Below are 12,231 nucleotides of genomic sequence, written 5' to 3'. Positions count from 1 at the left end.
GTCCCGGATTCTGAGAAGGATGTCTGACTGCCTGTTTAGGCCCTATCCCTGTGATTGGGCCTAAACTGGCAGTCAAACATCCCACAAGGGATCCCAGATTAGAGAGGGTGCAGGCTGGGCTGAGGGACAATCCCCCCCCTTCCTATGCACGAATTTCGTGCACTGGGCCATTAGTCCTAGATAATAAAAGCCTAATATGCTAAGTGTCTGGTTGCCCAGTCAGCCATTCAACCAATCAAAGTGTAATATGCTAATGATATGTTAAGGCCGCTCAACTGCTCGCTATGACATGCACTGACCACCAGGGGCAGATGTTCTGACTGGTAGGTTAGCTGGCTGCTGGGGTCTGGCTGATAGGGACTGAGCAAGATGGGCTGGACACACCCTGGAGCTCTCCTGGGGTCCCTCCCCAGATGGCCAACCTCCCGCATCCCTCCCCAGCCCCGATCCTGGAATGGTGGGGTCCCTCAGCCTGGCCTGCGCTGTCTTGCAATCTGGGCTGAGGGCCCCCCCCACCTGAGTGCACGAATTTCGTGCATCGGGCCTCTAGTTGTAAATAATGAAGAAAATGTTACGGAAAGGAAAAGAGAAGCCCGCCAAGTTTCTGATCTCGAGCCAGATATTTAAATATAAGCTTCATGTCATTACAAGGCGTCCGACTTTGGGAAGACAGACTCCATCAATTGGCTGGCATTAAATCCTTGTCACCGGTATAAGAGCCGCACTTGCTCCCTGGAGCCAGTTTAATTTTGAGTCACTATTGTCTGAAAACAATGGAATGTCTGCCAACCTGTGCCAGCAGTTCCAAAGGGTTTTTTCATGCAGCCTGTGTGAGTGCTGTAACCCAGTTTGCCGTGGGCGAAAACAGCTCCACTAACTCAGCGACCGCATTCACATGTGAAACCAAGGAAGGCAGCAGGGCACAGTTAAGGGAGCAGGAGCCCCCTTAAGCTCTCATAGCACAGCTCTCCCATTCTCAGCACCAATCTCGCTTCGAAATGCAAGAGACAACACCCACAGCAACTCAGTGCACCCCTGACTCCAGCACCACATGCCTGTTCTACTGGTTTACAGGGCATTTGTGAAACCCCTCTTGAATTTCTGCAGAGTCAAATCCTAGCTCTTTGGCTATACATAGAACAAGCAAAAAATCCATTACAAAAGATTTTCAAAGCAAAATGAATTTTCGTTTCTATGTCAGAACTTATATTCTGTAAGTCATAGAACAGCTTTTTGTTTATCAGAATTTGGTTGCAGGTATAAAATTGTGAATACATATGTGCAACGATGAAAAATAACTACCAGAGTTGGCTAGAATTGCCATTTAAACATGTTTCTTACATCTGTTCCTAATAACTTCTGATACTAAAGTTTAAAAGGGCATATGACCTTTATGCGAATATAAAGGTCAGGGCAACAGAAAGACCATAAACCAGGATGAATGGTTTTTGTCATTGAAAAATGGTTCCTTGACCTACTTGGCCCCCAAAGGAGCTGAGGAAAGGACAAGACTGATAGCTGGTGACTAGCGCCACAGCTGGTGCCCACATCAAGGGGCTCCAAGGCATTCACAGCATTCTCCAAAGTGCCAGGGGGAGAACACCTGGACAGATGGCCTTTGGGGACGGCAGGCAGTGGGCAGAGGGATTTCATGCTCTGTCACTCTCAGAAACAAGACAAAGAGCATAGAACTAGGGGTTATACTCAGAGGGGGACATGCATTAACTCCAGAAGGACAGGTGAATAAAGTGTTCTGCAGATGGGGGTTTCATAAAACCCTGTATGCAAGGGGATGGCCAACCACATCTGAAGTGCATGATTCTGGCCCACCTCTGGATGTGAACAAGGACTCTAACCATTCTTAGCACACAGAGAGAGACAACTTAAAAATGTTTTCAACTGGAAGACACCCCATATATGCACGGCCAATTATACAAGGAAAATTGGTCATTTTCCAAATAAAAGTATTGTACAAAAAAAAAAAAAACACCCAAAAAACTAAATATAGAAATATTTGCCCTGAAATAAGGACTATTTTCAAAGTTCTCCAAATGAATATCAAGGGTCCACTATTCTATCTATCACATACAAGTCCCTCCTACCCTCCAGCCAGGAAAAAGATGACTCCACCTGCATATTTTAGTCTTGGGAAACAACACAACTTCCCAAATGACTCAAGATTCCACTTAAGGCAGGCCAGATGAATTTAGCTGAAAATATTAAATACTGAGCAGTCTGGTGAACAGCTCAACAATCCAATTTACAATGTCATGATATAAACATCCCAGCCAACTATGGACAACAAAATTGATTAAAGGTTCCAGGAATCTAACACGATACTAATTTCTTCACAACTGCATGGTATTATATTTTTTAAAAGAAAAAGTCATGGGCAGGAGCCCAGTCACAGGAGTAGCCAGTCCCCAATCACCGGGACTCCCCACAGGTCAGGACTGTGCTTTGTGTCTGTCACTCACTCAGGCCTAATAGACTCTTAATTATCTATATTAATAAAAGGGTAATATGCTAATTAGACCAGACGTCTTCCAGACAAAGCCACAGTGGTGGGGGCCAAGGCAGACGCAGTTAGGGGTGATCAGGCCAGCAGGGGAGGGCAGTTAGGGACGATTGGGCCAGCAGGGGGCAGTTAGGGGTGATCAGACTGGTCGGGGAACAGTTAGGGTGCGATCAGTCCAGCAGGCAGAGGCAGTTAGGGGTGATCAGGCTGGCAGGGAACAGTTAGGGGCATCAGGCCAGCAGGCAGAAGTGGTTAGGGGTGATCAGGCAGGTAGGCAGGCAAGTGGTTAAAAGCCAGCAGTCCTGGGTTGTGAGAGGGATGTCCAAGGGGTCCTGGATTGGGGAGGGTGCAGGCTGGGCTGAGGGACACCCCCACGCCCCACACGAATTTCATGCACTGGGCCTCTAGTCTTCAATAAGCTATAATGCCCACTTAACGTGTACCACCCAATGGATTTCTGCATATTCACAGAGCTGCCCAACCATTACCATCCTGTAAACTTAAACCATTTTCATCACCTCAAAATGGTTTTTCCTATGCTCCCTCCTCCCCAAGTCTAACCCTAACCAAAAAAACTGGTGTTATCAACATTTTACAGACAGGGAAACTGAGGCTTAAAGATACTGAATAACTAGCCCAATGACACCTGCGTAGGAAGACAAATCTGAGCCAGGATCTTCTTTTCCACCAGCAAAGCACATGGTCTAGTCTAGCCTGTCTGTGTGTGTGTGTGTGTGTGTGTGTGTGTGAGAGAGAGAGAGAGAGAGAGAGAGAGAGAGAGAGAGAGAGAGAGAGAGACAGACAAACAGACAGACAGACAGACAGACTGCATGGACTAGTGGAACAAATGCTTAAGGAAAGTGAAAAGAAATGGGGACAGGCCTGTTATGTGGATGGAGACATGTTACTGGGGACCTTGGGCCACACATGAAACCGCACTTCTGGTGAGGTCAATAAGGTTACACACTCAGCCCTCACTGTGTGCCAGGCATGTAAACATGCTAACCTTCCAGAATCCTTTTATCAATTCCAAGGTTGTAGGCTTCCTGGTCTTCTCAGTCACATGTGGGTGTTGACGATGATAGACAACAAGGCGCTTTCAAACTGCCATGCACTCTTCTCGAATATGTTAACTCATTTAGCTCTCACAAAAACTTATGAAAAAAGACTCATTATCTTTTCTTCAAAGGTAAGAAAATTAAGAAACAGAAAACTTGCCCGAGGTTGCAGCCATGATAAGAGCCAGCTCCATGCCCTCAACCACCATGCTGCATGGCCTGTGTGCAAAGTGGTGGTGGTTAGGAACAAATACTTTATAATCTGACTCTCCATGGACTGTACTCTCAAAACCAAATTCCCAGCCCATATTCCAACTGTTTAAAATAGTCACTCAGCTCAACAGGAAAACAATAACAACAAAACAAAACAAAGGAGCTACCAGAGGTTAAAGAAAGGACAAGAGGATATTCCATGAAAGTGTCAATGAAGAAAAAAGCATCTGTCAGCTAGAGAGCATCTTACTGGGCAGCTAAGGTGGGACCTTGGTCCTGTACAGCCACCCTTCCACCACCCAGAGAGGGGCACCTTGGAGGCCACCACTGAGCATAAATGTGGTCAACTCAGCCCAAATGATTGCTTTCTGCCCCTCACACAACATGACTCCATGTGAATGCAAAAGCAATTAAATCATTCCAGCTGGGAATCTAATGGCATGTTGTTTAAAGAGTCTTCGGAGAAATGTCCCTGTTCACAATGAGATGTGCATACAAAGGAACAATGGTCTCTGCCACCACTTCTATTTTTCCTAAGTGCAGAAAAGCATTTGAAGAATATACAATACGTGGCTAATGTGAGCAATGAACTTTCACCGAGTTCTCTCTGCAAAGGGTGACAAACGCCTCACCACAGTGACAACACTGAGGAAAACACAAAGCCAAGTTCATTCCAAACAAATGTATTATTGCCTCTGCTCTACCACACTTCTCCTACTGGGAAAAATAACCAATTATGAGAACTTTGCAAAAACTAAGCCATTTCAAATACCAACTTCTGACATAAATACTACAAAACTGTTTTGCATGTTGTTTTGTTCCAGATAATAATTACCTCCCCAAAGAGCTCTGTCCTTATGATCACCTGAGACTCTGTATATGAAGAGTATTTCGGAAACTTTGAAGAGGTGCTGAAACAGAAGTTGCTGGGGGCCTTCTTACTGTAACATCTAAGTGTGAACCCAAGGCTTAAAGGCCAGGTGATGCTGTCCTTGTCACTTTAGATTATGAATTTTAATAAACAAGTCCATTTCCATTAGGATGTTCAGTAGATTATAAATGAGAACATCAGAGTCCTATGTAATGTTTGCAAAATTCAACATCTGCCTGTGGGCAGCAGGCTCTTACAGGAGACTACTGGATCAGGCTTCTACTCAAGGAAGTGAAGTGCTGTCCCAGACAGGCCCACGAGATATGGCAGGAAACAGGGTGAGCTGGAGTGTGTTTGCTTCTGGCTCCTGCTCCGAAGGGAACCCCTGCTGCATCACTAGGCTTCAAGTTTTGGGGACAAACAAGATAAAGTGAGACACAATCAGCACTGCGGTTTCTAGTGTCTTCAGATTTACACAGCCTCTATAAAACTGTTCTCCCAGAAATGTGGCCCAATCAGGGTTTCTAGCCAGAGCTTCCCAGTAATAGTGTTAAGTTTTCCATATTTTGTTTTCTGTGAGATATATATAAAACTGATTTCAGAGAGAAAGGGAGAGGAAGAGAGAGATAGAGACATTAATGATGAGAGAGAATCATTGGCTGCCTCCTGCATGGCCCCCACTGGGGATTGAGACCGCAACCCGGGCATGTGCCCTGACCGGGAATTGAACAATGACCTCCTGGTTCATAGTTCGATGCTCAACCACTGAGCCACTGCAGCTGGACTCTGTGCATTTCTTTCCCCACATTTCAGTGAGGGGGATCCTCCTGGGAGAGAATACAGATGTTGTTAAACTTTCTAACATGACTCAACACCCCTGGCATACAAAGTAAGGAAAAACACCAAGAGAAACACAAAACACCAACAGCAGCTTGCTCTGCACTTTCCTGTGTGAAAAGAGTCAACAATTCTGAGGCCCTGCTTGACACCACACAATTATTATGCCCTCATCCAGGTTATTCTTGTTAGAAAATCTACTTTAACACTTGTACATTCTTTGCCTAGATCAGAAATCAAAAGTAAATGGAGATGGTCTCTAGGTTTTACTTTTTGGAAAATTAGGCATGGCAGGGAAAGGAAGAGCCCAGCCCTTATCTCATTCACAAACTGGGCCCCACCTTTTCTTTCCTCACAGGCAGAAAACTCAAAAATGGTGCCAACGCTCCAGGCAACCCCTCAAATAAAAGAATGGCAGTGAGAAGTAGAAGCAGCATAAGATGCAGGATAAGAGCATCATGGTTCACCTGATGTGGCCGGTATCTCACTCTGGGCCTTCTAATGCCTTCTGGGCAGCGGCAAGTCCAACTGCTCATGTGCGCGACTTGGGTGCACTCTGACACCAGCCCATGTTCATTAGGCAATTAGGCATCAGCACCTTGCAAATCTAACCAAGCTTAAAGCTCAGCAGGTGCTCTCAGAAACTGAGGGAAGGTTCAATTTTCTAAACATGTGCCGGGAGCCGGTCCATCCTTGCTGTTTCAAAGGACCTGGCATATATGGCATACTGTTCTTAAAATGTTTGCTCACCTTCTTGGCACTATGTGTTTTAACCAAGGTCTCCTCTCTGAGGAAGGTTGTTTCCCCAGGTAGGGATTTTCCCCTGAAGTTAGGGAGGGAATAAAACCCCTCAACTAAGTGCCAGGCGGGTAATTAATCACTTTAACTACGAACAATCATGCTTAAGCTACATAATCTTTACTCCCTGGAATGGAGATAAGAAACGCCCTAACCTTTGGAATAGAGATTGATAGGATTGAATCAACCGGTATAAATACAGATGTAACAAGACAGAAAGAGACAGAACTTAGGAGACAGAATTCAGAATACAGAACCTACACAGAACGTTCTCTAGAGACAGAAGAACTTTGCTGGAGAGAACATGGCAAAAGATCCTTGACTGAACCTGACTACAGAAATTGGCAAGAGAACCTGACTAGAACCTGGTGACTGAACCTGGCTAGAGAACCTGGACAGAACCTGGCTGGAGAACCTAGTGAGGGAACATGGCCACAGAACCTGGCTGGAGATCCGAAGCAGAACCTCTCTGGAGATCGAGACCAGAACTTGGCTAGAGATCCTGGCTAGGCTGCTGATCAACTGAACGCTGTCTCCGTGTCATTCCTTCTTCGCCGACTCCGTCCACACCTTTGGGGACCCCTGGACCTGCTGGGGTTGGACCCCGGCAAACATGAAGGCAGCCTCTTCTGAACCCCAGACAGAACAAACAAGTTGGCTAGAGCAGGTCCTGGGTAAGCCTGGGTCTAACATGTTTCTCATATACAAAATCACCTACCATCTATCTGCTTTCTTTAAAGATGAAAGAACTGGTCTACTGCCAGGTAAACCCCTTCTGTACTTCCACCGAGAACTTCCCATCACAAATGAACCCTCTCTAGCAGTTATCTGTTTCATTCTATCATCATACATCACATTTAAACAAACATCCTGTTTTATAACTCAATAGAGGCCCAGTGCATGAAATTCATGCATGGGTGCGGTCCCTAGGCCTGGCCGGCGATTTAAATGCGGGCACGAGCGTCTGGTGTGGAAAGGCAGGTCCCATATAACCTCTGGGCCCTGGGCTGTACCTGGGCCCCCACACGCCCCCCTCCACCTGAGTCACAATGCCCGAGTCCCTACATGGAGATGCGGTGAGTGCAGCTGGACGCAGTGGGCACCTGGGCCGCCCAGCAGCACTGCACAGAAGCTAGGCGGGTAGCACGCTTTCTCCTGGCTGGCCTCATAGACTGGCCCCTGTGGTCTCAGCAGCTGTGGCCCGGGCTCACAATGGCCACCCAGCACCTGAGCACGAGGACTTCCCCGGTGTGTGAGCCCTGGGTAGCAGGGAGTGTGAGAGCCAGCTCAGCTGACACCCTGCATTCTCACCACACCTCCATCCCCATCACCCCTGCCCCCAGGTAGCTGGCGAGAGGTCGCAATGAGTCGCCGATGCCCACCATGTTCCACACCGCCCCTTGGTGGTCATCACACATCACAGCAAGCAATCAAACTCCCATTCTCTGAGTCGAACTGCCAAGGGGACACTTTCCCTCTTAGCCTTTATATATATATATATATATATATATATATATATATATATATATATATATATATATATATATATATATATACACACTAGAGGCCCAGTGCACGAAATTCGTGCACGGGGGGATTGGGGGGTCCCCTCAGCCCGACCTGCACCCTCTCCAATCCGGGAACCCTCAGGGGATGTCCTACTGATGGCTTAGGCCCGCTCCCCATGGTTCTCTGCTGTCTATGGGGCCCGCTTGGCTGCTCCTGGGTTGCCACGGACAACGGCCAAGCAGGCCCTGCTCTCAGTGGCCACTCCCCAGGACTGGAGGACTCCAGTGGGGCTGAGAGGACTGGGAGCCGTTATCTTGTGGCTATGGGCAGAGCTATCTTTGTGTCAGAGTGACAGTTAATTTGCATATTACACTTTTATTAGATAGGATGGTTACCATAACAAGGAATTTCAATGAGTTCTGCTCTACATTTACAAAGAAATGGGACTCAGCAAAAGCAAAGCAAAACAAACAAACAAAACCCACAACTTCTAGCTGTCATGGGAACTGCTGCCCATGTTTGTTCTCTATTTATGACAATGACAGTGGTCAATGTAAAATTGTTATCCTCCTGCCTTAGTTGAGAATTCAGCCAGTTCCTTCACCCTCATCCCACCACCTTCACGTAACTCCCTGTGATTTGCTTGCAGAAACTCACTGCCACTTCACATCATAAACCTGCAGCTCATGTAAGAAGATAAGAAAAGAATATCCACACACACAAAAGATGGTAATTTTTGACACTGGAAGTTGAATCTATGAGAAAATTGTCTAGTCAACCAGCAGCTCAAATAATCTGTGAAAAGGGAGCTGAGGACCTAACCGCAACTGCACAGCACACAGGGGACTGCTTCACCTGATCACCATGACTGGGGATTCAACCACAGGCAGAGAACGAGGGAACATCACACAAAACTGAAGAAATATATATCTACTACATGGACACAGACTAACAGGTAGGAGTCTAACTTCCTGTTTTGTTCATATTTACTGCTCTTGATTCATATTAAACCAAAAAAGTAAAACTACAAGATTAAATACTTTCTCAAGATTTACTTTTTTTAAAAAACTCTACAAGTCTCCCTCTTGCTTCATTCTATCTCAGGAGGCTCATCCATCCTGATAGCTTCAACCAGCAGCTCCACAATAATAAAAGTCCATCTGTTCTCTGTAGTTCTTCTGTCTTTCACCATCACCCCAAGCTCAACAGATAATAAAGTTCTTAACTCCCGCCAAATCAACTCCCTTCCCAATTCCTGTTCAATTACCTTCAACCCTGCCTCTTCAGACAGTTGTGAAAAGCTGACTATTTCTGCTTCAAAATTCCCCTTTCACTCTTCTGCACTGCTGTATGTTCTCCAGTCCAGCCTCTCAGCGGCTGTTTCCTGGCTGGAATCCTTAAACTCTTGTCTTCTCTCCTTTCTCTTCAGACTAAACCCTACTGCTGGAGGAATCATTCTGACCCTGATCTGTTTCATCTTATTGCCACATCTAAAATCATCAACAGCTCCCTATTCTCTATATCTGAATTCTTCCTCCTGACTAGCAGGGCATATATTCTCAACGCTACCCTGTGGTTCCCAGTTATCCCGAAGTGGACCTTCAAACTGGTGGTCAGTGTGCCACCATTCCACAACTAGGTAATATTCCAGTTTATGTGGAATTTCATGGGTCATCTCTACACTTGTATCTGTATTCCAAATCAGGTATACAGCTCCTTCAACTATCAAGATTTCTTGGTGACCATACTGCAGATAAAAAACTTTATCCTGACCCTGGCCAGGTAGCTCGGTTGGTTAGAGCATTGTCCCCATATGCCAAGGTTGAGGGTTTGATTCCCAGTTAGGCACATATAAGTCAGAGCTGGCATCTTCCCGTGCACCAGGAGGCTGCCTGTTCTATTTAAGGTCAAGGTCATATGCCTGGGTTGTGGGCTTGATCCCCAGTAGGGGGCATGCAGGAGGCAGCAGATCGATGTTGCTCTCTCCACTCAATGTTTCTCTCTCTCCTTCTCCCTTCCTCTCTGTGAAAATCAATAAACTATTCTTTAAAAAATATTTTTAAAAACAGAATCAACCAACAAATGCATAAGTGGAACAACAAATCGATTGTTTCTTTCTCTCCCTCAAATCAAAAACAAACAAAAAAATATTGGACACAACCAAAAATTTTTCCTGAAAGGTTAAAAATAAGTCGTCACTTTTTATTTATGCTCTGGGATTATTAACCACATTGCCCCAACTAAACTCTATATCTTTAAGACGTGGGTCTCATCTTTACCATGTTTATAGACCATTTAAACAAACAGGCATAAGCAAGAAGTGGAAAAGATGAACAATCATTAAATTGGCAAAGTAGAGAAGTCCAACAATAATGAGAGGCGGACAGATTTCCAGCATGTCTAAGCTATGCTTGTCTCGGACCTCTGTTTCTCATTGAGTCCAGAAAGACACCTGGTGCACTGTGCACAGTGTAGAGAAAAATGAGAAACATTTCTTTCCTTCAATCATTAATGGCAGCAGTGACTTTCCACCAATTGTACACAAGGCTCCCTACCTCACAGGGTCTCTTGAGTCGTACATGAAATACCATGTCTAGCAGAGTTCCAGATCAGAGCTCCAGAGAAAACAGCCATCAGATCTCCTACCCCACTGTCATTGCGGCACTCTGCTTTTCTTACTTTCTTTCCCCCACCCCATGCTAATTCAGTTCTCTATCAAGTCCTCTCAACACCACCCGGCCACATTTCCATCTGTGCCTCCTCATTTTTGTACTGACATCCCTGTTATTTATATTGCCATGACCAACTTTTAGCCCCTTGTTACCTCTGACTAGGTCATTGCCTACAATTACAGCCTTCCAATATTTTCCTTTCCTTCAGGTCACTTCCCTTTACTTAATCCTCATAATCAATGCCAGCTTAATCTCTTCACAACACATCTCCAATTAAGTCACTTCCCTGTTGAAAAATCACTAGGCACTTTCTACTTAAGCCAACTTAAATAGTTACCTCTCTCAGAGATCCAACCTTTTATCCTGCTCCTTCTATAACATTCTAGGGAAAAAATCAGTCTAGTTCATAATATATTTGCATTTACCCGATTTCATAGGCTGAATAATGGTTTCCTTTCTAAACTAGCTCCATCTGCTGAAATCACAGTAAGTTGATCACAAAACTTTCTTCATGAAACCTTCTTAACCCTCTTGATTAGATGGAATCTCTTCTGATTCCTAGTATCTGCAGCTCTTAGGGAATTTATCATCATCTCCACAATATAACAGTATCTATACTCATCTTGAAAATCTACTTATCTAGAATAGACTTGCCTCTACCACGTAATACTAATCTCTTCACCCTTAGAATGTCATACACTTAGAGAAGTATACAGAACTAGCTTTACCACTGACAAGCTGTCATCATCTCATCTTCTTAACAGACAACCTGTTCCAGCTCTGTCACCCAAAGCTTTGGATTTTATTTTTTAAAATATATGTTTTCATTGATTTGAGAGAGAGAGGAAGTGAGAGGGAGAGAAACATTGATGTGAAAAACAATGATCGACTGCTGCCTTCTGGGTATCAAGCCCGAAACCCCGGCATATGCTCTGACCAGGAATCCAACTGGTGACTTCTTCGTGCACGGGGCATTCAACCAACTGAGCCACACCAGCCAGGGCTTTATCTTTTTTTAAAACTCAAAATCCACACTAATCCTACCGTGCCCATTGTGGACGTGCTTGTGGGTTTTTCCTTTCCTGGGGGTTGACTGGCATGAAGATGAAGCATTGTTGGTGGCTGTCTTGACGTCTTCTGTCTCATCATCTTCCTCCTCGACGTCCTCCTCATCCTGAGAGCTTCCGAAATATACCATGCTGTTGGGCAGCGCAGGAGAACCTGGGAGGTTTAAGAAAGAGGCTCATCAACACAGGCCTGGATGCTCACCCTTCCAGAAGCAGCACTACGAACAGACACCTACTAAGTAACACACCTAAATCCTCATGACTGAGCAGACAAAACAAAGTATTCCTCTCTACTGCCATTTTTTTATCTGTTTTTCAAATACCCTCCAGAAAATATCCTCCATCTGTGTCCTTTCAACAGATTTCAAGCAAAATTACCCCCAGCAGGGGCTATATGATGCAATTCACCAAACATAAGAAAGCAAAATTTTTTAAATTTCATCTGAATAGTTTGGGGGTGGGTGGAAGACCACCAAAGATTGAATTGAGTAAGAAAAATAAAAAAATAAAAACATCTAATCAAAGTGTTAAGGACAAGAGCCTATTCTGGGTTATTGTCCATAACAACTTCAATCTTCTTTCTCATAAAATATTTCTGGGAGAGCTACTAACAAGTAGCAGAAAAAGTAATAAATATGTGAAATTCATTTCCTCTCATGCCCACTTTACTGTGAATGAGCTAACACAC

The 12,231-nt window shown here is 44.9% G+C and overlaps 1 protein-coding gene across 4 annotated transcripts in view; it reads right to left on the bottom strand.

Annotated features, from left to right (window-relative positions):
- Window positions 1-12,231, bottom strand: part of JARID2 (jumonji and AT-rich interaction domain containing 2) — a 291,087-nt gene that overhangs the window by 45,959 nt on the left and 232,897 nt on the right. For all 4 annotated transcript variants that reach the window (XM_059688680.1, XM_059688681.1, XM_059688679.1 and 1 more), the window contains one exon: window positions 11,521-11,697. In XM_059688680.1, the coding sequence (XP_059544663.1) occupies window positions 11,521-11,697 (177 nt within the window). The remainder of the gene's footprint in view (window positions 1-11,520; window positions 11,698-12,231) is intronic.

This window comes from Myotis daubentonii, chromosome 3 (assembly GCF_963259705.1).
Source record: "Myotis daubentonii chromosome 3, mMyoDau2.1, whole genome shotgun sequence".
In the NCBI taxonomy this organism is placed as follows: Eukaryota; Metazoa; Chordata; class Mammalia; order Chiroptera; family Vespertilionidae; genus Myotis; species Myotis daubentonii.
This window is presented reverse-complemented; position numbering and strand designations above follow the sequence as displayed.